The sequence below is a fragment of the Indicator indicator genome, chromosome 1 (genome assembly GCF_027791375.1).
Source record: "Indicator indicator isolate 239-I01 chromosome 1, UM_Iind_1.1, whole genome shotgun sequence".
NCBI lineage: Eukaryota > Metazoa > Chordata > Aves > Piciformes > Indicatoridae > Indicator > Indicator indicator.
Genome location: NC_072010.1, coordinates 15269600 through 15295262, shown reverse-complemented (window position 1 = coordinate 15295262; position 25663 = coordinate 15269600). Strand labels below are relative to the sequence as shown.

The 25663-nt window shown below is 42.6% G+C and overlaps 1 protein-coding gene across 1 annotated transcript; it reads left to right on the top strand.

The window, feature by feature from the left end:
* Window positions 1-3868: 3868 nt before the first annotated feature.
* On the top strand, window positions 3869-23775 carry MMP7 (matrix metallopeptidase 7). The gene is made up of 9 exons (XM_054390199.1): window positions 3869-3976; window positions 4494-4717; window positions 4824-4972; window positions 6109-6234; window positions 7327-7532; window positions 13384-13420; window positions 21698-21819; window positions 22821-23084; window positions 23539-23775. Exons 1-9 carry the CDS (start codon window positions 3869-3871, stop codon window positions 23773-23775), a joined length of 1473 nt encoding a protein of 490 aa, XP_054246174.1.
* Window positions 23776-25663: the final 1888 nt, after the last annotated feature.

Below are 25663 nucleotides of genomic sequence, written 5' to 3'. Positions count from 1 at the left end.
CCAGCCCTCTGATCATCCTGGTGGCCCTTCTCTGGACACGTTCCAGCATGTCCATATCCCTCTTGGAATAGGGGCTCCAGAACTGGATGCAGTACTCCAGGTGGGGTCTCACCAGAGCTGAGTAGAGGGGGAGAATCACCTCCCTTGACCACCTGGCCACACTTCTCTTGCTGCAGCCCAGGATCTGGTTGGCTTTCTGGGCTGCAAGTGCACATTGACAGCTCATGTTGAGCTTCTTGTCCACCAGCACCCCCAAGTCCCTCTCCTCAGGGCTGCTTTCCAGCCAGTCACTGCCCAGCCTGTAGTTGTGCTTGGGATTGTCCCAACCCAGATGCAGGACCCTGCACTTGGTCTTGTTGAACCTCATGAGATTGTCATAGGCCCACCTCTCCAGCCTGTCAAGGTCCCTCTGGATGCCATCCCTTCCCTCCAGCATGTCTGCTGCACCACACAGCTTGGTGTCATCAGCAAACTTGCTGAGGGTGCACTCAATGCCACTGTCCATGCCACCAACAAAGATGCTGAACAAGACTGGTCCCAGGACTGATCCCTGAGGGACTCTGCTTGTCACTGGCCTCCACTGGGACATGGAGCCATTGACAGCCACTCTGTGGGTGCAGCCATCAAGCCAGTTCTTTATCCATCTCGTGGTCCACCCATCAAACCCATGTGTCACCAGTTTGGAGACCAGGAGGTGGTGTGGGACAGTGTTGAAGGCTTTGCTCAGGTCCAGGTAAATGGCATCAGTTGCTCACCCCTCATGTATTAATGTTGTGACCTGTTCATAGAAGGCCACCAGCTTTGTCAGGCAGGATTTGCCCTTGGTGAAGCCATGCTGACTGTACCAAATCACCTCTTCACTATTCTTCTGTCTCAGTAGTGCCTCCAGGAGGATCTGCTCCATGATCTTAACAGGCACAGAGGTGAGACTGACGGGCCTGTAGTTCCCTGGTTCTTCCTTCTTATCCTTTTTGAAAATGGGGTTTATGTTTCCCCTTTCCAGTCATTGAGGACTTCCCCAGACTGCCAGGATTTTTGGAATATAATAGAGAGGGGTTTAGCAACCTCATCTGGAATATTCCTTTGGAGAATTCAGGTCAGCTGTCCCAGCTGTGTCCCCTTCTAGCCTCTTTTCCACCCAGTCTGTTCCATACATTGTGGGGACACAGTGTGAAATAGAAAAAGCCTTGATGCTGTGCAAGCACTGTTCACCAGTACCCAAAACACTGATATGTTATAAACACTGGTGTAGCTACAAATCCAAACATAGAACTATAGAGGCTGCTAAGAAGAAAGTTCACTCCATTCCAGCTAGACTTGTAATAATCATAAAGATATTTAAGCAGCTCTTGACTTGCACTAACTCCACAAGTTAGGTGGAATCCATCTGAGCCTCATGCCCAAGTCAAATGACAAAGAAAAAGTGATCATTCACCACTGAATCATTCAGTTCTACTTCACTTTTTCATCCCACTCATTTCCAAAGGAGGCTGAGGTCTTAATTTCTATATATATTTTTTTCTCTAGATCACAAAACTCTGATGCCTCTCAATGAGTTCCACACATGACATAGTTTCATGAAGCATCCTTGTTCACAGCAGAGTTACTTACCTCAAGAAATGTCACAGTGTAAACATCTCAGTGCTGATATTGTGAGACTTCTTAGTAGAATTTTACATCATGGAGCATTGTTATTTTCACCGTGTGGCTACGACAACTTCTATTATTAAATGTCTCTAACAGTGTTTCTTCTGACCTCCCTGACATTTCTCCACACAGGCCATGCTCTCACACAGGCATAGGTTGTCTGCTGAGTGTAAATGATATGACTGTGAAGTTTGGTCAGGTAATTAATTTTCCTGACCCACAACAGTTTTTGTCATTCAAGATCAAGGAAAAAAAAATAAAGTCTATAAAATTCACACAGCTAAATCTACAAATCAGCATGTTTCCTTTTGATATTGCTCTTACTAGAATTAAATTGATTCCTGATGATTTTGAATCCAAATAATTTAAAATTCTTTTCACAGTTATTTTTTTATTTTAATTCAAGCCCAATGTTCATTGAAACCCTCTCCTATTTGTTCTTTTTTTTTTTTTCTTCTCCCCCCTCCTCTCCCTCCCAAGGAGGAATTGGCAATTTTCCAACAGAAAACAAAATGGAACATGACATCTGCCCTTTCTCAGCAAGCTCTTGTGTTTAAACTCTCCTTTTCAGTTTTGCCCATGGCCCAGTTAAAGTTGTATGTGAGTTGCTCAATAGTATATCAGCTGGAATGGGGCTTTGGAAGCTTTCAAATTCCTTTTGTGTATATGAGGAAATAATCAGTACCACATGCTAGAGTCATGGAGTTCAAAGTGGTTTAAACATATCCTCATCTCCTGCTATCCAGACCCTAGTCCAGATCCTACTTTACTGCCACAGTCAGACATAAAGTCAGTTGTTGAAGAATATGCAGCTGCTCCTAATAATAAAACAGCTTTTATATCAAGATTTAAAATTTGGATGTTAAATGATTTCCTGTAAGCCTACCAAAATGTACAGAAATGATCATATGGTTGGTATCTGAGATGTTTTCAATACCAAGTGAAGAATCATTCCTTCAGCAGCTGTTTCAGACAATACTGTGTAATATCCTCTCCTACATAATTCAGCAGTGTTGTAGAGTACATCATCTCTCTTTGAAAACAGTCTTTCTCATCACATCACTCAGAAGCACGTATTAGCTACTTTAGCTAGCAACTCACAACCTCTTTCATACACATTCAGCTACACCCACATGAACTGTCCTGCTGTGAGAAACAGTAATGGTCTTTTCCCATTTATCCACCTTTGCTTTTGGATGAGAGGGAATATGGACACAAAACTGCACAGGTGGAAAAAAAAATCACAAACCGCCTGTAGAATGGTGCTTTTAACCCTCAAAAAAATATCACAAGCCAGTGGGGCTTGGCAGCATGAAACTGAGACCAGTGTTGGTAACAGGGAACAAAGGAGGTTGTGGCTGCCAGCGCATTATGGATCTCTGTCAGATTGCATTGTACAGCCAGAGGTAGAAGATAGCTCCAAACTATCCAAAGACAATTTGCTAAGGCTTACCCTAACAGAAGCTTATGTCTCTCTTTTTTACTGAGGGCTTTCAATGACTCTTGTAAATTATGTGTTATATCTAGTTCTCCAATATAAAGCCACTCTCCTGAAAGGTCATTTCACTTGGGAGGAAAGTGACAAAGGCTTCCCATGGTCTCCTGTTTCTGGAGGGCACATTCAAAGAGCTCTGCTCTGATCCTCTGTAAAAACAGCAGAAACCTCTTTCACTGAAAGAATATGAATCAGAAAAATTACTTGGACAGTGCTGTACATGCTCCCTAGGAAATGGCAGTAGTCTCAGTGAGACAGCGTTCCCATCCATCTCATCTCTGCCAGACAGGCAGGCTGACCAAAAGGCTGCTGCAAAATGCCTTTGTGTATAAAGAACTTGAGGGTGCCTTTGTGTATAAGGAACTTGAGGAAAGCACAGTAAGAAGTGATTATACAGTAACTATACTGATGAAGTTACAGAAAATGAACTTCCCTGTGACCCTGTGGTTTCACTACTGGAATAATATGAGAAGAGAGAGACAAATCTGGCTGCTAGCTGTGACATGACATCAACAGGGAAGTCAAAGGAAAGATTTGTTTAACAAGCTTTCATTTACTTCTTAGAATAGTGATGACATTACATTAATATCACCAAAAAAAAAAAAAATGAGTCACAATCATTGCTTGGAGCTATCAGGATCTATATAAGCATTTCAGCTGTGGGCTTGGAAGACAGAAGGTCTAAGCCTTCCAGCTGTAGCAAAGTTCCTTGGCAAGCTGAGCACTATGCAATACCTCCTACTTTGTGCTGCCATCCTCCTACCTGAGAGTCTTGCTTTTCCACTAAAATTAAAACCAGAATCATGGAACAACACAGCCTTGGAGACTATAAAGGTATGCTAACAGGGGGACAATATGAATAACCTGATTGTGAATAACTTGATTTTGTTTATTCAACTTCTACATTACTTTCATATCTGTTTATATTATCTTACACTACCACAACAATTTTTGCAGAGGTGATATAAAACAATTTAAACTTGCTGACTAACTTGGACATTCTAGGTTTACCTTACAAAAAGGACTAAATTCCAGCTGGCAAATACAGGGGAGCATGTATTTTTAAAAACACCTCAAATATATTATGCAGACTATATTGGAAGGCTATGGATTTGAATGCTCAGTAATTTGTGTTTACTTATAGTGTTTTGCTGCTATTGCAATTCTTTTTGTATATGCTAATCTATACTACAGAAAGAACAGTATTTAGTAAACTGAAATGGGAAGAAAACATATATCTAAAACTAGCCATGACTGCAGGACAATGAAACAATTCAATCAAATGTAAAATACAGTTACCAAAAGATCACAGATACATGAATTAGTTTTTATTTTCATTTTGTTCTTCCAGACATATCTTGATAAATTTTTTCCAATTCACACAAAAACACCAAACCTAAACTTAGAAGAGAGGATTAAAGACATGCAGAGGTTTTTCCATCTGACTGTAACTGGAAAATTAAATGCAGAAACAGAAGCAATACTGAAGCTGCCCAGGTGTGGACTCCCTGATGTAGCAGATTACAAAACGTTTCCTCAAAGTCCAAGATGGAGAAAGACACATTTGACTTACAAGTGAGTGATGTTCCAGGTTCTATGGGAAAAGGGGTTGCTTTGTCTTTAAGTATGCAGGTTTCTTTCACACCCTGAATGACATTAATCTATTTCCTTTTGCTGCCAGGATTGTCAGGTACACACGTGATCTACCCGAGAAGAAAGTGGATGATGCAATTAAAAGGGCTTTTATGGTATGGAGTAATGTGACTCCCCTGCAGTTCCGAAGAGTGTTCTTTAGTAATGCAGACATTGAGATTGCATTTGCACGTCGTGGTGAGAATATCTGTCATTTTTTAAAATGCAGTGGTCCATATTTGTCTCAAGCCATGTGTTTTTATAGCCGCAGCTTTAAGAAAGAACAAAGAGTTTGGAATTATCTTGAAGTCAGCATAAATTTTACCTTCTCTTTAGCGTGTCACCAAATGTATGTGCTATGATGCGGTTTTGCTCCTGTAAAACCATTAGAAACTTCTTTCAGAGTGAAAACCATGAAATGGAGGAAGAATTCTGCTCCAGAATGAGACACCTACATTTGGATGTTCAAGGGTCTGTCTGTCTTGTCATGTAGTGCTAACTAACAGGAACAGACCTGTAGAGCAAAACAGCAGGTTCTGAAGATCCAGCCTCCAAAGTCTAGATTCAGGCAGGTTTATTTTATTCTAGATCTAATGTGGTTCCATGGACTAAAGAGTCTTTGGAAGCTGGGATGCATTAAGCTTGGCCATAGAGAGTATCTTCTGGTTGATTTTCTTCTACAAGGACTCTCACTAGTGCACTGCAAGTCTGCACCAAGGTGCAAGTCAAAGCATGGTAAATGTGGATGACCAGTTGAGTCACTTCAGAAGCTCACTTGTGATCCAGACTATGTATTAGTCTAGCCATACTTCTTACTTGTGCCTGCACCTAAACTGACTTGGGTTAGTGAAACTAAATGCCTACTTTAGAGTTAGATGACTTGTTCTCTTGAGCTCTTCAGGAATATGGTTATCTATCCCAAATTATTATCTTTCACTAAAAGCAGTCCAAGTGAAAATATCTACAACTCATTTTGCCCACTTTTCAACACTGAAAAAATCCAGGTGCTTCTATAGTATTGTCAAGCATTAAGCATTTGTATTACAATAATCCCTGATTAGAACCACATTTCTGACAAAAGCTCACAACCAATGTTAAGCTCTTTCTGAAACATGCAGCAGCCTGAGTTTGCAAATATAAGATTTGAACTTCAGTCATAAACTTGGAGAGTGTTTCCTAAGTTTAATTCCTCGTTTTTGCAAACTTAGTGTTATTATAGGTGTTTTTTTTCAAGGACTGGTAATGAAAAAAAATAGCACAACATGCTCCACTTTGCTGAATTTAAACATTACAGGTGATGCCACATGATGACATTTTTTTCCTTTCAAATGCAGAGCATGGTGATGGATATCCTTTTGATGGAAGAGGTGGCACACTAGCTCATGCATTTGCACCTGGAGAAGGGATTGGTGGAGATGCTCATTTTGATGATGATGAAAGGTGGTCAGAGACCAATCGAGGTAAAACTCATTTTTGTATGCAGGGGAAAGGGAAATATTGCACATGTTAGAAGAACACAGACACCAAAAATGCTTTCCATAATGTTGTGGGTTGAGGCTTGCTGGGGGGCGGGCTGGGAATCTGACTCCTCAGGTGGGCAGGAGGTGTACCCAAGGTGGGCAGGGAAATCGGTCCTGGGTGGGTGGGAAACCTGACCCTGAGGGAGGGGTCCCCAGATCACATCTGTTCCACTCCTATTTCCTGTCTGGACTCCATATAAGGCAGAGCAACTCCCTGCTTTGCTCTTTTTGCCTTCACCACTCTGCTCCTGCTGCCGAGTGGCTGGGCCTGCTCCACGTGGTCCAGGCCTGCTACCTCGTGTGAGGGACCTGCATCCAAAGAGAATCCATTGCCATCTGTGATTTGGTTCTGTATATACCTGTGCCTGTCCCCTTCTCTTTTATCTCTGTAACCTTTCTTTCCCTTAAATACCTCTCATTTTTTATAAAATTACCTTTTCCAAGTCAGTGCATGGCCATTCTTTGTCTTGTCCTGCCCAACTTTTCCACACGGGAAGGGGAGGGCAAAGAGGGGATAATCCCTAAATCCCTATATTCTGTTCCATTGGGTTTTTTGCTCCAGGAACACTCAAACGGCCACACATAACAATTCGTGTTTTGGTACCATTTCAGTACCCACATGTCTGTTCCTTTCAATTATCTTTCTAAGTAGTTGTGTTTCATTATCGTTAGCAGCTACATGATGCCTGTTCTGTCCATGTCTTAAAACACCTTTCACAGGCTAAACAAGGACTATGAGCCTCTGTTTTCTACATAAATTATGCAAAGGTGAAATTAATTGCTTGTAGGAAAAAGGTTGACTAAAAGCAGAGTTGGAAGGAGACTCAGGGTCTCCACATGTGAATGCAAGGCATCAGTAATGTTTTTATTAAAATAATATAATTACATAAGAAAGCTCAGTAATAACTGCTCAAAACTGAGGTTTCATTACAAGGGAATGGAATATATAAATTCTTCTGCTACGTGGATTTTTTGCATACTAAAAAGAAATGCTGTACCTTTAACATAATTTTCTATGCTTTTGTGCTGCAGAAGTTAATTTGTTCCTTGTTGCTGCTCATGAATTTGGCCATTCTTTGGGACTTGCTCATTCAAATGTTCATGGGGCTCTCATGTACCCTATCTACTCATACCAGAACCCAGCAACCTTCAAACTTCCAGAGGACGATAAGCGAGGAATTCAGAAGTTATATGGTAAATTCTTGATGAGATTTGATTTGCAAGTTAAGATTGCTGGGGTATCGGTTTCACTAGTCTCCTTAATTTCAAGGACCTCATGGTATTACCAAAAAGGAAGAAGTAGAATAAACTTGGGAAAAATACGTTCCTACATGCTCCATCCACAATGTTCCTGCAACCAAGAGGTGACAGGGCAGCAGTGCAGGAAGCCTGGTGCACTGTCTTCCTGCACAGCTGCATATTGCCAAACAAATCCTGTGGACCTTGTTCTGCCAATGAGCTGTTTCAGTGAGTGGGACCACTGACAGGGAACTGGGAGATACTGTGCTACTTAACCAAGTCAATGAGACAGTTCAGGGAAGGCAGGAAATACTGTAGGAGTAAAGCAAAAGCAGAATTGACATCCTGGGGTAAACTTTATCAGGTTTGCTTTTCTTTAGGCATCACCCTCTTCAGAGCATGTTAGAGGAACACTAGGGATAAAATGTAGTTGTTTGCATTGTTGATTTCCAGTGCAGTCTCTATGTTTTGTGCTTCTTTTCCACAGGGAAAAAGTCATCAAACTCTTGAAGAAAATGCAAGAAGACCAAAGAATTCATATGTGGTTGTTTTGGTGTTCCAAAACAATTTTAATTCTCCAGCTAATTAAAGTGGTAAACTCCTGGACTGCACTTTCTCTCCCTGAATTATTACATTGATTTATTTGCATTTAAAAATTTCACTCGATAATTAAAAATACCCCAAATTCGTATAATCGTCTAATGTTTAGTTGTTTTTTTTTGTTCTGGAATTTTGATTGGTGATTAAGTAACTGTGACATGTGTTACAGGCAGTCAAATATCTTTCTGAACAGAGGTATAGGTACCTAAAGTGCTTGCATGCATTTAACTGCTGGAGTTACAAACCTTGTTCCTGGCTTGCTTTCAGTTCCCATGCATGTTCTGGCCCTTCATAGTACAAATTGCTATCTCCTCAAAATCCCAGTGTGCTTCCCATATGCCTCATGCACAGAGAAAAAGATCCCCACAGTGTTTCCCTCAGTGTGTGCTGGGATGCTTTCCCAAAGGGAACAGCTTTTCAACTTTGCATCCTCCCTGCCTTATCAGAGAATCACCTTTGAGAACTAGGGGACCAGGATTCCCATTGTCCATCTGATACTCAAACACCCCTCAGGCATTTAGAAATTAAAAACACACAACAAAACAAACAAACAAAAAACCAGGAATTCTCCTTCCCTCCTTTGGAAGACTAACCCTACGTTGCCAGAAAACAAAAACAAGCACAGGCATAACCCTGGAAAGACTAGGATGACCTCTTGGTTCCTGGAGCTAGTCACCTGCCCCAGGCACCTGAACTGCTGTCTGCTGCAGGGTACCTGTCTTCCTGTGAAGCCTGAAGAGCTGAAATGGCATGAGAAAATGCATTCATGTCTCTCAATCTCAGGAGAAAATGGTTGTGGCTTCCTGAGAAAATCACCTGAGAAACCTGAAAGCCCCCACTGGGCTTAGTCGTTGGAGAGCCTAGGAGGGATGTGATAAAAATAGCTTACTTTGCATACAGGCACTGGTCTACAAACACTGGAGCTTTCTTGTATATTTAATAGGTTGAGCCCTCATGAGATCAATGGGTTCTTCATCAGGAATATTTTATACTACCTGATAGGGAGAGAAGGCTTCATCACTTCACAAAGTTTCAGCCTCTCAAAAACTTGATAGCATTTCCCAGCCTTTATCCAAAAGCCTTTTCTAGTCCAAGAACTGCTGCCTGATGATGCAAGGGCTCTGAGTCCACACGCTAGGAAAAAGTTATGTTCAATCCCAGATTTGGCACAGGACACCTGAGAGAAGGAAGTCTGCTCATGGGCAACATAGGACACAAGAAAGCAGTGGCACTTTCTGTATTCAAGGGCTGGGTGGAAAGAAGGGGAGGAAATTTTAATCAACCTATACTCAGAAGGCTCATGTCCTGCTCTCACAGCTACCGATTTAAGTATTTCCTGGGATACAATCTAAACACTAATACACTTTCTGGTAGGCCTAATTCCCAGTCATTTTCTGGGTACGAACTGATCTCTGGGTGTGTTCCTCCTTGCTCTCTAGAGCTGGAAGGGATGTGTAACAAGTCGTAAAGACTGAAGGTCAATTCCTCTCTATCACACTGAGAGATTACCTTTTCCTGCTTTCCTTCTGGCCTATTCTAATCACTCCCTTCCTAGATGACATTTTACCTTCGAGGTAAAGTGTCTCTGCATCAGAGAAAGGATCTTCACCACCCATGGCATCCCCACTGCTCCATGATTAATTTTGCAGTGCCTTTCTGCAATGGCAAGGGAGCAACACTACAGCCACCTCCTCCATAAGGATAGGGAGCAATAGCAGGGAGGACAGATAATTAGAGCTCCAGACCCACCAGATATACAGCATTCCATAAAGAATTCCACTTGGCCCATTCCAACCTAATAATATCTGCTGCAAGAAGCACCAGATGATGGAATGGTTGAAATAAATCACTGACACATCCAGAGCGCTGACATGTGAGGATAGGTGTAAAGTATGCTTCCTTCAAGTGCTACCCCTTCAGGAAGGTTTCTTACCTTGGTAACACAGAACGTTGAAAACACTCCCATCATTTACCAGCACTTCTTCCACATAAAGCTCAAAAAGTAAGTAGCTAGTGCTAGGTGGATATTATGCTGAGGCCACAGGTGTCTTGAGGTATGAGAAAAATACGGAGTCCCACAACAGAGGGTCAGATGCCAGCCTGCATTAAAAACTATGAAGAACGAGCTGGTGAGCTACATGTCCTACATGGGTGCTTGACCAACTTGTGTCAACCTGGTAGACCTTCTCCTGGAGAGATATAATGCTGACAGAAAACTCTGCAATATTTGCCTCCATCTAGTGGTACAGTTTGGCAAACTGCACTGGCTTTACACCTTGTAAATGCACCTTACCTGTCCACAAGCCCACAGCAGTTACTACTATTGTATCATCAGGGGAAAATAGGGGCAATTAGGGAAAAACTTAGCAAAGGTGCTGCAGCCTCTTCCTTCTTCATTCTAATGCATTCCGTACAAGTTTTCAGGTGCTCTCTCTAGCATATATCTGTAGACATCTAAGTACAATTGCATCTGCTCCCTCCTCTTCCATACAGAAAAAAAAATGGGTAATTATGTAGTATTTTGGTTTGGTAGGGCTTTGATTTTTTTGTTTGCTTGGCCTACTGGTATTTTAAATAAAAATATATTTAAATGCACCTTTGGTGCTCCAGCTAATACAACAATTAGCAAATGAACTCCCAAATGTGTTTAACATTTCTCATTGATCATTTGACCATCCACATGTAAGGTGTAAGCTTTATTTCTGTTTTAAAACAAAAGTCATTGTTAATACCCTAGAGAGGCTATTACTGGGACTTACCCAGTCATTCAGGTATCCTGAGCCTACTCCATCAAACACAGAGTGATATTCTGATGATACCAAGCTGACCAGTGCTGACAAGTCTAGAGAAGTGGGCTCAGGAGAACCTCATGAGGTTTAATAAGGTGAAGATCAAGGTTTTGCACCTGGGTTGGAGCAATCCTCAATATCAATACAGGCTGGGGGATGATGAGATTGAGAGGAGCCCTGCAGAAAAGGACTTGGGGGATAATAGTGGATGAGAAGCTGGATGTGAACCAGCAATGCACACTTGCAGCCCAGGCCAATTGTATCCTGGGCTGCATTAAAAAGAAGTATGGCCATCAGATCAAAGGAGATGATTCTGCCACTCTGCTCTGCTCTGGTGAGACCTCACCTGGAGTACTGTCCCCAGCTCTGGAGTCCTCAACACAGGAAAGACACAGACCTGATGGACAGGGTCCAGAAGAGAGCCATGAAGATGATCAGAGAGGTGAAGCACTTCTCCTGCAAAGGCAGGCTGGGAGACTTGGGGTTGTTCAGCCTAGAGCAAAGGCTCCAGGGAGATCTTACAGCAGCATTTCAGCACCTGAAGGGGACCTACAGGAAGGCTGGAGAGGGACTGTTTAAAAAGGCTTGTAGTGATTTTAAACTGGAAGAAGGAGATTTAGGCTAGACATAAGGAGGAAGTGCCTCACAATGAGGGTGCTGAAATACTGGAACAGGTTGTCCAGAGATGTGGTGGAGGTCCCATCCCTGGAGACATTCAAGCTCAAACTTGATGGGACCCTGAGCAACCTGATCTAGTTGGAGATGTCCCTACTCACTGCAGAGGGGTTGGACTTTCAAGGGTCCCTTCAAACCTGGTGCATTCTATGATTCTATAAATCTATGATTCTGAGAAAGCAAAGTCTAGGTACATGTGAGAGAATTGTGTACAAGAGGTGTGCACTGTGTTTCATTCACACTATACTATGGATTCTACTTCATCTGATGTCTAATAAAAGTTTTAGACAAAATGCATGTTTGGATAATTTTAACTGCATCATTCTTTTTTTTTTTAATAGAATTGTTATATATATATTTATCTGTCCATATAGATGTATGTACAGGTTGGATTTGATTGGTATAAATTGAAACTGTATCACAGCTTATTTATTTAATTAATCTGAAAAAAAGCCCAGTGCTATGCTCTAGCTTTTTTTCCTTATCTAGATTTTAAATATTTATTCTTTTATAAGGCTTTGAAACAGTTTGTATACCCAAAGGCATTAAAAAAATAAAAAGTAATGTAGCTTGTCATTTCTTGAGCCATCAGAAATACTGCAGGGAGAGTCCTCCTCTCTTCTCATCTGCCTTTGCCAAATACAGCAGAAACAGCAGCATTTCACTCGATGCATTAACAATTTCTACAGTTTAAATGCACACTGTTTAGAGGCAAGCAGGAGGGACCTAAGTCACTGTTTTTTCCTTCACTATTTTGAAAGGAAACATAACATCCCTTTACATAACATTCTTCCTTCTCTTTAGGTATTTTTAGATGCTTTTTAATATTGCATCCACATCGTCTCCTATTCTCCTTGGTGATTGTAACATTGTTTGGCTATGCTGGAGTAACGCCCATTCAAACACCACCTCAGTCTTTTATTTTCAGTCTACCAGTTCTACCCAGTGAGGGAGAATCACCTTTAACAACAGACCCCTGAAATGTGTGGCATGATACACTTGGGGATTAGTTTCTTATGAAATTCTGCAAATGGAAACATTTAATCATACAAAGAAAGCCAGAGAGAAGGTTATACTGGGCACAGTGACACTTCCATTTATCTTTTAATTTATTCATTTCCCCAACCAACAGCTTACAAAAGAGGGGGAAAAAAAAGTAAAAATAAAAAATATATATAAAGACAAGGCATCAGGAATGAAATTAGATGGCTGTTTTGACATTGCAAGGATGGACAAAGAGTACTAGACAAAACAACTCAAGGTAAGAAATACAACTTTGAATCCTCAGCTACAGGAAAATGATCCTCCAAAATATGAAGTAGCAGAAAGCCCAGCTCTGAAGTGTATAGAACAGCCTCTTCATTTTCTGTATCTTCAAGTCTGAGATCAAAGCAATAAAAAGCAGAGGTCATATTGTGAACAGTACATGTTCCCAGACCTTTGTTTTGCTTTGCAGTGAGGTATTTCTGCACACACTGTTAATAGCGGCATGCGGTGGAGCTTATCTGATTTCACCACATGAGAATCCATTCCTGGTGTTCTATTATTAATAACTCCTCACTTCCAAAAGGTTCATTGTTCTTTAGAAATTCCCTCTCTCTTAAAATCTTAAAATTTAAATGGTTCAAATATTGTCTGGGCAATTTCATAGAGGCAAAAAAAAATCCGTTAAATGATTCCTCATGAGTCCCTTCCTCACAGACTTTCTGACCTACAAATTACTAAAAGCTAGGATGTTTTTCTGGGAATTACTATTGTGTATGCGTCCTTTTCTATTCTTGTCTAGGTGGTCCTTAAAGGGGACCAAACACTGACCTACACTGGTAAGTTTTTTTTAATCCAATATAGCCATTTCTATATTTGACTTATTTTCCTTTTCTGCACGATAGACCCTTAAATCCAACATGCTTTTCCAAGCTTTGCAATCTGCCCAAGTGCTCTCCTTCCACAAGATTATTTTGCCAACCCTATTTTCATCTGGCTATTAAACAACTGCCTACCTTGCTGCTTTCTGACTATTTCTCCATTTTCTTTCTCAATTATATATAGTTTCATCCAGGGCCCTTTTTCGTTCTCAGATAAATAATAAAAATATATAAATATATATATGTATGTGTGTGTGTGTGTGCACGTGTATATATATAGATAGATAGAAAGATAGATAGATAGATCAGAATCACAGAATCAACAAGGTTGGAAAAGACCTCAAGGATCATCAAGTCCAACCAGTCACCCAAGACCTCGTGACTACTAAACCATGTCACCAAGTGCCACATCCAATCCCCTCTTGAACACCTCCAGGGATGGTGACTCTACCACCTCCCTGGGCAGCACATTCCAGCAGCTAACAACTCTCTCCATGCAGAACTTTCTCCTCACCTCAAGCCTAAACTTTCCCTGGTGAAGCTTGAGACTGTGTCCTCTTGTTCTGGAGCTGGTTGCCTGGGAGAAGAGACCAACCCCCTCCTGGCTACAACCTCCCTTCAGGTAGTTGTAGACAGCAATGAGGTCACCCCTGAGCCTCCTCTTCTCCAGGCTAAACAATCCCAGCTCCTTCAGCCTCTCCTCATAGGGTTTGTGTTCGAGACCTCTCATATATATATATAAAATAAAATTATATTTGTCTTTGCTGACTACATTTCCTAAGAGAAACTAGGGTACTGTCGTCAGCACCCTGTCACCTGTGATGCATTCAGATCCAGGGAAAACCCTGCCATCAGGCAGCTGAGCTTTCTCCCCAGCTCTGTGCAGGAACTTGGCTTTGCTCAAAGGCTCCTGTTATTTCAATTTTGAACTCTATTATAAGGTTTAATTGCCACATACTTTAGATGAGGTCCAGCGATATCTGGTATTAACAGGGGAATAAGATCTCTTGGGAATAGATGTAATGATATCAGCAACAATTCCAGCCTTAGCAATGTATACCAATGCCACCACAGGTGAAAAGTTCACAGGTAAGTGATAGGAAACAACTTACAAGCTAGAAAACTATGAAGCATGGCCTGTCACGGTATCATCCTCTTGACTTTTCCTTGGACAGTGTTAACTGGAAATTTCATCTAAAGATGCACTCTTCCCTCCCCCCACTGTTTTATAAAATATTCTCTTCAACAAACCCCACTTTCTTAATGATATCATAATTATGTGTTCAGTTTCAGCAATGTCAGTCTGAACTAGCTCCACTGACATCAATGGAATTCCTTTGGATTTATCTATAAGAGTTAAAATGTTAGCAAAGGACTAGAGAAAATGTTATCTATTTTGATTATTACAGCAGGAAACTACAGATAATCACTGTTTGTTGGACAAGACTGAGAAAAATTATTTGGGGGTGGAAATCGTTACTGTTTTCTGCCAACCCTAAAAATAAAGTTCATGGGCAATAAAACAAGAACCACAGAAAAAAGCAGCAGTCTGATCAGGGATACAGGGAAACATGGAGGTTCATTCACATGAGGAAAACAGAAAACGCTAGAGGTCTCCAGCTTCACCACATGACAGGACCTGATAGAGCTGATGTATTGAGTGTAGTGAGATATTCATTGTAAGACAAGAAGTAAAGTACTCCCAATTTGTGGAAAATTTTAATTTTAAACAAAGAAATATATACCTTTTTTTTTTTACATAGCTAAAACCTTGGTTTTGGAATTCACAAACGCAAAATATTCACTGACGGTGAAGATCTGAATTTACAAAGGGAGTCTGGAAGAATAAAACATATTTATGGAGCCTAACAGCTGTTAAACACAAGGGTGTGGTGGCAAACGGTGATTCATTATCTTGCTTTACACTACAAGAAAGATCAAGCTAAATCTACCCAATTTTCCTAACATTGCAAATTTTGCTGTAGGCAGAAGGAAACAACTTGTCTGCAAAGGAATTGTTAACTTGTTAGCAAATTGTTAGCAGTTTAATGAAAAATGTACTATTATTTCAGATGTAATTGTTATAGGGAAAAGAAAAAAGGGGGGGACAGGGGGAAGGGGAGAAAGAAAATACTAATACAGAAAAAGTCATAATAATTATATAGCCAAAATGATCAGCACAATTCCTAATACTTACCCCATTTCTCTGCTGTTGTGCTCACCCCTTCCCAGCCCTGCTGCATCATACAGTTCTCATTCAGTCTGAGGGGAATGTTATGAGTTGCCAGCATCCCAAGTCTTTCTCAGGAGCTGATGATGCTGTTGATGGCTTCTCTCCCTTCACTTTAGAGCTTACCTTCTGTTGTGCTAAACAATTGATGTATTCCAGCAGCCATTTACAATGTCAAATAAAAGTGTGAAAAACCCAGAAAACCTCCACCAACCCCTCCTGCTCTTTTCTCAGACATCCTTATATGTTTCCATAAGGATTGCATTAAACATCTCAGTTACTGTCCCACACTATGAGTGCAACTAGTTCCCAACCGAGACTTCAAAGTTCTTTTCAGAATCACTGCTCCACCATCTAGAGACACCATCCTGCCCTGAAGTCCCTACCAGTGAATGGGATATATGTATTACTTTGGGCTCTCTCTAGATGGAGCTTTGCACTCAAACCAGAGATATTTAGGAGCAAAGCAAGATGATGCCAAAAAAACAGTTTGCATTCAACAGGCGTGTTCAGGCATAGATTACAGAATACAGCACATTGCCAAAAGCATTTCCCCATTACATTAACTGCTGTTTGTGCAAAAAAATCTGAAGATAAATTGGAGTCTCTAATGTTAAATATATTTTATTTTCAATTACTGAACAATGTCATGGTGGAATTCTTACTCTATTTGGTACTTTTGGGAGCAGTTAATCTCATCCTAATGCAGAGGTCCAGCAGAAATGAGAAAAAAATACCCTAAAAATGTCCATTTCTCACAGCTGGGTAGGAGGTAACTTTGTCTGCTTAGATTTACTCCATGTGTAGTCTCACATTCTCTACAAAATCTGCAGTATTAAGCATTTATGGAGTAAACTGAAAATAATTCACAACTAAGTTCAGGCTGGGATCTATCAGTGCATGGTATCATAAGGACATGATAAAACACTAACATTTCCATCTTTCTCTTTTTAAATGATAGCAGCAACTCCGCAGTCTCCCCAGAACCTTTTTCATGCACCACTAATGGTCAAAAAACGGAGACAGAAATTGTTGGAATCTCGTAGGGATGAGAAGTGACAGGGTAGAGTGGAGGATTGGGAATCTTCATTATCACTATGGAAAGAGTAACTGTCGAATCATAGAATTGTAGGATGATTTGGATTGTAAGGGGCCTTTAAAGGTCATGTTGTCCAATCCCACTGCAAGCAAGCATGGCCATCTTTGACTAGATCAGGTTGCTCAGAGCCCCATCCCAACTCATTTTGAATGTTTCCAGGGATGTGGCATCCATGACCTCTCTGGAGTATTTCACAGAATGTTAGGGGCTGGAAGGGACCCTGAAAGATCATCTGGTCCATCTAGTTTCATCACTGTTGTCATAAAAAAAGTTCTTCCTTATATCTACTCTAAATATACCCTCTTTTATTTTAAAATAATTACCCTCTGACCTGTCATAACAGGATCATTTTCACTGGGCAGCCTGTAGTAGACAACAGCCACAAGGTTCCCCTTGTTGCCTCAGTCCCTAATTCTTACCCATAGGCTTTCAAACTGCTGGTGGCTATTCCACAGGAACAGCTCTTCACATTTTATCCATTTTCCATAGTGGATAGCCTCCACTATCCCTTCCTCACCTGTCTCTTCTGGACAGCCTGTAGTCATCAATAGCCACTCTCTAGTCAGTAATGGTCACCAGATCGTAACTTTGTAGCAGCACAGTGCCTTCCAACTCCTAATGCATTGGTATAGAGGCACTTCAGCTGGGCTCTCAGCCATGTCATCTTCGTAGAGAGCCACTCCTTCATTTCTTTGAGGTGTTTCTCTGGTGTTTCCTTGTTGGATCCTATTACCTTAGGAGCCCCTGGCTCACCTCCATAAGACTTTAAGAGTGCTGCAGTGTCCCCAGCATGCCTCACAGCAAGAGACTGAGGACCATTAGCAGCACCCCATCCTTCTAACCATGGTGTGTCATCCCTCAGCTTGTCACAGGTAAGCCTGGTATTATCCCCCTTCCCCTTCAAGTCTACCTAGATTTATGATCAAAAGCTCCAATAATACTGATCCTATAGTATCTCAAAATAGTCATTGCCTTAGATAAGAAGTGCCATGGCCAAGTGGTACATTGCCACTTGGGGCTGATACATATGGTAAGACATGGTGCTGAGGGACATCATTTATCAGCAAACTTGGTAGCGTTTGGTTAATGGTCGGACTTGATCTTAAAGGTCTTTTTCAGCCCACATGATTCTATGACTCTATTATAATCATAGTCTTTATGACTAGCAGAGCCTTTCTTTCTCATGATGATCACAATAACTCATAGCAGTTAAAGATGAAAAGGAAACTTATTGCAAAACACATTAAGAAACTTTCTAATGTTACTTTAATGCTCCAAATGTTGTCTTTTTTTTTTTTTTATACTTGGGAGGAAATGCATTATGAACTGACATTGCTTAAAACAATTAACAATAGAAAAGTATTTAAGAATGGTGCTTTTGTTGGTAATTGGGGTTATCAGAAACATTTTTACCTCCAGCTTCCTTTAATATTTTCTAGTTGTTCTCTATATAAATAGAATAAGCAGCAGAAAAGGTAAGAAAGAATCATAATGTGGTGAATAAACTATGTAACTCAGCAGGTGTAGTTCCTGCATTCCTGACTCCTGGGCACCCTCCATAGTAGACTCCATGGTTTACCAGATTCCTGCGTGCCTCAGGACCTGAATGCAAACCTATGTGCCAGGCACAGCATCCACAGAAATGCAATGCCATGCCATGCAGTTTTAGTACGGAATTCACTTATAGGAGTATCATAGAGTCTGCAGAACAGAAAAGCTATCAGGAGGTTCATACTTACACCAAGTACAACACAGTGATAAATCCAAGGTATGGATTGGAAATTTTAAAGCTGTCCAGGAACAGAAAGATCATAGAGTTACAGGCTTTTCAAACAACAATGTATACACATCTCTCTAACTGAAATCACTGAATTATGGTTGATTCCCATTACAGTTGCTTACTTCTGGGCCAGTACAGAGCCCAAGGTAATGTCAGCATTCATTCAGAGAGTGCTGATGCTTCATGTGGGCACTGCTGCCTAACAAATATGGCTACTCCTGACAGAGGCAATATAATTTAGAACTTCATTCCTTAGTTTTTAAAAAGTATGCATTAAAGAATTTCAGACAAATGCAGATATGCCAATACTCCCAACTAAGGAGATTGCCAGTTTGGTCACCCTTGGTTCTTATTTCTCCTTCTACAGAGCTCAAGTGTCAACTTTGCATTTCCAAGGAGCATGAATTAAAGCTACCTTTGCCAGTACTTCAGCAAAACATACTACATGTTCCTGTCTTTTCTTGATTAGAAATACTTTGCTGTTAGCTAGTAGTGCTGCCCTACCTCTGATGTCTTGAGAGTAAAATGAGACTAAAAATAATATTATTTGTAAAGTGAGGTGTCATCTGTCATGTTTGGAACAAGAAATTTTGGGGTACTGAATAAAAACTTGTTTACAATTTGGATTTGCACATAGCAGGCATCAAGCTAAATACAGGCTGGGAATGACAGTTCTGGGTGTAACCTAAATGAACATTCCTCAAACACCCTAAATGAGGAAGACAGCTGATCAAATATGTCAGCTAGGAGAGATGACAGACTATAGAAGTAAACTTTGATGGAACAACAATGAGTTAATAGTTGATGAGATATACAGAAAACTACAGCAGTCATAAAACTTTTATTGAGCAAATACTGAGTCCAGTTTTCCATACAGAGTGGAATTAGTACTTCTGGTTCCTGGCTTTGCCTTTGTAGGTTTTTCATGAAGATCAGGTTTCAGATGTGAATAAAAAGTTTTCCTTGTTCCAGTTGGGTGTATCTGGGTTTTATTATCTTTGTGAGTGAACCCTGTTCTGGAGCTGCTGCTTGGTTTCACCTGCACCATCTCTACAAAGCCATTTTAATAGCTCATGGACAAAATGGATCTGAGAAGTTTAGATTTTGATGATTGTGCTGTGGGACTCCCGTTTGTAAAACTTGTGTGAATATCCTAGCAGTTATACACTTCCCTCACCAACATAAGAACAAGTTTCACCAACCAAGGACATAGGACATTCCTCTAGGAGGTCAGACTGTACCTCTGAACGAACTGCCTGAACATCAAGGCCATGAATGTGCTAGTAAGCCTTAGCTCCTAATAAGCCATGATCAACCTCACCTGAGTCCTCTATCCACTTGCCCTCTGCTCACTCATCCAGGAGCTCTGCTTCTGTTCTGGCCTAAGCTTTCAGTCCCTGCCTGAGGCTGAATCATAACTATGCCCTTCCCCAGCTGCCCTGATTAGTGGCTTGTTTTCCTTGAGGGACTCCAAACTGACAAGGCAGTAGCCATATATCTTTTACCCTGGATTGACACTGGACCTCTGACACAGCCTAGTTTCTGAGCCATCTCCTGTGGTTCCCTACCAGCTGGATCAGTCTCATTACTCTGACTTGTTAGAAACCGCCAATGGACCCTGCCATTATCACCAGCCCACCCTGCTCTGGTCCTGTGTAACTGTACCATTATTGGTGAGCTCCTGTGGTCACCTTCAACACACAGCTGATCTGTACTGTGGAGTAGCCCCATTCTTGCTCCTCCCTGAAACTGAGTATCAGATACATAACTAGGAAAAAGGGGTGGGGGGTGGGGGAACCCCTCACTAATCCTGTTTCTTACATGGGAATCTATATAGGAAATCAATAATTACACCACATACCAAAAGGAGACTGTAACTTGCACTGAATTTTCCCAGCATATGAGCAACTCCCAGCTACCTCCAGATAGATTGTCAGAAATTTGCCTCCCACAGAACAACAAACACCAAAAGAAACAAGATCACAGCAAAACAGCCAACACCAGATTTTCACAGAATCACAAAACGTATCTGGTTGGAAGAGACCTCAAAGATCATCCAGGCCAACCTTCAACCCAGCACTGAAGGGTCAACACTAAACAACGTTCCCTAAGCATCAGTCCACACAGCACTTGAACACCTGCAGGGATGGTGACTCCACCACTGCCCTGGACAGGCCATTCCAATGTTTGATAAAGCTTTCAGTGAAGAAGTATTTCCTAATGTCCATCCTGAACCTCTCCTAGCACAGCTTCTAACTATTTCCCCTCTATTCCTGTCGCTTGTCATCACGGAGAAGAGGCTGACCCCCTCCTTGCTCCAACCTCCCTTCAGGCAGTTGTAGAGAGCAATAAGGTTTCCCCTCAGCTTCCTCTTCTGTAGGCTGAACAACCCCAGCTCCCTCAGATACTCCTCCTCTTAGGCCATGTGCTCCAGGCTCTTTGCCAGTCTCATTGCTCTTCTCTAGACACGCTCCAGAAGCTCAATGTCCTTCTTGTAGTGAGGGGCCCAGAACTGAAAACAATACTGAAGGTGTGGCCTCACCAGTGCTGAGTACAGGGGGATGATCACCAAACTGTTCCTGCTGGCCACAGTCTTTCTAATACAAGCCAAGAAGCTATGGGCTTTCTTGGCCACCGGGCACACTGCTGACTCATTCAACCAACACCTCCAGGTCACTCTCCAAGTCACAGCTCTCCAACCACACATCCCCAAATCTGTAACTTACCATGGGGTTGTTGTGATCCAAATGCAGGACCTGGCACTTGGCCTTGTTGAATTTCATACACCACCTTCATTCCAACACCTTTACCCAGTAAAGAATCTGTACTGTTTTGCAACATGCCTCAGTTCCTGCTAACTCATCACTTCTATGGAAGTTACACAACTACCTCCCACAAGCTGATGGCTTCTCTTTGTTCCATGTATCTCGACTCCTCTTTTCCTGCAGATACACAAGTTGAGCAATGTTAATTAGGCAGTTCAAAAATAAATTGATTCCAGACTGTTCTATGCCTGATGTTCACTGGAATTGTGTTAGTTTAATAACAAAATATTCTTTCTGACCATAAGCTTTGCCTCTGTAAACAAATGGAGGCTCTTATACTTTGTAACATATGGATTACTAGTATTTCCAAGTTTCACTGGAATTAGGCTAGCTGCAGATACTACTCCTACTGCCATCATAAAGAAAACCTTTGGAGGATCATCTCAGAAAACTTACAACAAAAAGACACACATTGGTCTTCAGGTGCGTTTGTCATGAGAACTGCACACGGAAGCAATGCAGAACAAAGGTACACGAAAATGTCAAAAGTATAAGGCATGAATCTGTTTTCACTGAATGCACCTGTGGGGCCTAATGAAGATAGAATAATAATAATAAAAATGTTCAGCAGTTTAGTTAACACCCGATTGCTGAGACTTACAGAGCAAATGCATGCGAAAGGATAATTCTGTCTCTAAGGATGGAAACTAGGTTTCATGCAGTACCTAAATAGTTTCTCAGCCTGCCTGTGGCTCCCACACCAGTCACTTTCCCTCTCTGGTTCAGATGCATCACTTGACATGGAAACACCCTTGTGCTGCAGTGAGCACAAATGTAGTAACACGTGATAAATACTGTACTGCAGCTTTGCTGATGATCCTGTGATTATCTGTGTTAAAGGTACTTCCCTATAATTGGTTGGGAAGGAATTTGTGGCAGTGCATAGTTTTCCTTGCTTTGATAAGTAATTTTCAAATTATTTTCACTGTTAAGAACATTTTAATAAATTCTCTTTGAAAAACAAATTTCTAACATTGAATTTATCCTAGAAGTTGTTTACCTTTCACTTTTATCTATCAACTTCATAACTGGCTTCATAATTTTCTAAGTACATAGAGAAATTTCAGAATACTTTCAGGGCATTAGCTCTGGTGACTTAACAGCTGTAAGGGGTCTGAAATCATTACATATGTGGCTCAACATTGTTGGGAGAGTCGTTTGGGATATGGGGAGCTTGGTCTTGGCCCCCTGGAGTCGACTGAGGGACTTTAGGACCCTGGGGACTCCCTGGCGGCAGAGGTGACAGAGACACAGTTCAGAGCCCTGGAGACTGCATCAGGCACACTGTCGATTCAGGGCGGGGGCTATTTTTACCAACAGTGTGAAACTATAAAAGGCATCACAGTATGGCGGGCTGAAAGAACTGCTACGAAGGAACTGTTGAAGAACTGCTTGGTTGTCATCTGCTTGGGGATCTGCTGCAGGGGGGGGGAGGTGGAGGTGGGGCCGGGGGGTGTCATTGCCTGCAGCGAGGAGCAGCTGCTGGGGGAAAGCCGTTTTGCGAGGGGATCGCATGCGAAGAATCGTTTGCCGAGACGCCAGTGGCTAGAGACCGGGACTGTAGAGAACCACCGTGCTGCCTGCGGTGTTGCCCTGCCAGCCGCCCCGCCTGCTGCGGAGAGAGAGATGCCATCCTGCCTGGCCCCGCTCGCCGCCCCTATTGGCCTCATTCTCACTTGACCACTGCGGTATTTACATCAGCAGCCTGTTAAATAAACCGCTTTGGCACTTGACTCCGTTTGAATCTTAATTCTGTTCCCGAGAGTGTAAAGTTAGTCACATTAAAGGTCCATCTCCAGCCCCTCTGGTATCTGAGGACAAGCTGGAACGCAAAGGGAGTTTAACTTCTGCCAAATTACCCACCGTTGGACCATGACAACGGCATAAACCACAACCAGGGACTGTATGATGACCAGCATCATGTAAACGGACTGGGCACGGTACAGCTGTGACAGCCTCCAGCATCATCGTGCGAAGATGCACACAGTAAGCTGCAAACGGAGATCACGGGTAACCAGATGTTATTCACATCGATGTTATTAACATGGTGGAGAAATCCTCGCTGTGTAGACTCTGGTGGGAGCCATCAAAATGAACATCAGAAAATAGGCTTACGTTAGCAACTGTTGGCGATGATCACAGGCAGCATTTCTACTGCTCGATGTCCACGGGTGCCTGCGGACCCACCAGAATACTACTTGGGTTTCCCCTCCTCCTGGGCGTTGTGAAGAATGGACCTCTTTCCGCCTGCTAGTTTCTCCTACGGATACCGCAACACTTTGCCGCCCAGCCTGCTCTAAAACCGCGGCGGCTGAGCGGAGTCTGTGGAGGAGTGGGGTCTATGCTGGGGCGAAGGGTCGTACCGTTCGTTACCAGTGACCCACGGAAGGCCGCTACCCTAGGCGTAGGACGCAGCCCTGGCCCGGCTCCGCCCCGCCCCGCTCCGCTCCGCCCCGCCCCGCCAGCCCGGGCCGGCAGCGCCTGGCGTGCTCAGGCGGCAGCTCGGAGCGTAGTACCCCGCGGCTCTCTCAGTGGCCATGCGGCTCCTTACCGGTGCATCTGGCGCGTTGCAGGCAGCGGCGCTGCTGCTGCTCCTGCTCCTCATCCCCGGCTCCCGTAAGTAGTGTCCGCGGGGGGGACGGACAGGCTGGGAACAGCGGGCGGCGGCGCTGCTCCTCTCCGTCGGCACGGAGGCGGCAGCCGGTCCGTCCGGTGCCTGCTGCAGCATCTCCGCTGAGCAGACGCAGGCCTTGCCGCGTCGCTGGGGACCGTGAGCGGGGCTGGGGTGCGGGCTGCGCCCTCGCTGCCCCGCCGAGCGCCCCTTCGGGGGAGTTTCCGGGTGCGGGGACGTTCGGCTGTCTGCTGAGTTTTCTCCTTCCACCTTCTCAAACAAGAGCTGAGATTGCACGTGCACATGGATAGGTTCTCTAGGGTGGGCCTGTTACAGAAACAGCCAGTGGGAGGCTTAATATTCTGGGTGATTCTGAGGTGGAAACAGTAATTATAAAAAACAAAACCAAAGTGCGTTTTTGGGGAGGGGGGATGTGTGAATGCAACCGAGGGATGCACGGATGCGCCCGGCTGACCTACGCCTCCTCGCTCCATCTACGGTCGCGCCTGCAGGTCTGAGCAAGAGACGAGGAGGAAGTGTGAGCCACCGCAGGTGTTCCTCAGACCCTGCCAGTGTCCCCAGGACCTTCCCGTAGTAGGTGCACGGATGAGTGGGTCACAGAGAAACTGGGGGGAGCCACGGTACCCCAGACAGGGCTAGACTGTAAGGAAGTGCTTTCCTTCTCTTTCTTGATGATGTTCTCTGAGGCATGCTGTAACACTGGCAAAGGGCTTTTCGTAGCTTTGGAGTCATCCTGGCTTTGCACGCAGAGGGTGTGTTTTGTCACGCTTGTTGGACGCTTTTACCAGTGCTGCTTTTCAGTGGCTGATTCTAGTAAATACTCAGACTCCCGTTTTCTAGTGCTTTAACTCAGCTGGTAAGAGGCCAGGTTCAGGGGATAATCATCAACATGCACTCAAATAAAATGAGAGACACAAGTCTGAGCTGCTAGAGTTACCTCTTCATGAGACTGAAATGTTCTGTGAAGTGCCCCACAGTTTTCCAAAGTAAAGGAGCCAGGTAGGTAGCAAAAGTAACCTGGCATAAATAATGTTGAGGAATGTCCATCAGTTCATCAATGTTAATATGCTGTGTTTTAAACTGATGAAACTATAATACAAATTGGTACACAAAAAGTAAAATGAGGAATATAAACAGCTTTATAGTTGCCTTTACAAAAGCAGGCTTTTTTTTTTAAAGAAGTTTACCAGTAACCAGTTTACTGCTTTGCTGAGATCTTGTGGTCTCCATTTTACAAAGACAGACTGTCATTTCCTTTGCTATAACATTGGCCTGATCTGTCTTTTATCATGCTACTTCCTGAGTGCATATGCTGGTTTAACTCGTGTGCAGTCTCCTGAGACTGAGATGATCTCACCTAACTTTTGCCAGTCAAATTTGGTCCTTCCTCTATAAGTGAATTTGTTGTCTAGACGCCATTTACAATACATTGAGAAAAACTGTGGCCTTTTGAAGCTTAGTCTAAAATATCTGTTGAAGTGTCTTCTTTTTATTTTTTTTTTCTGCTCACTTACTCAGAAACTTCCAGAAACTACTGCTGAGATTTGTGTTGGTTCAGGCAGAAGTTTGTGATTCCCTAATGAGCACTACAGGAGAAAGTGTGAAACTCATCAAATACTATGATTTGCAAAAAGT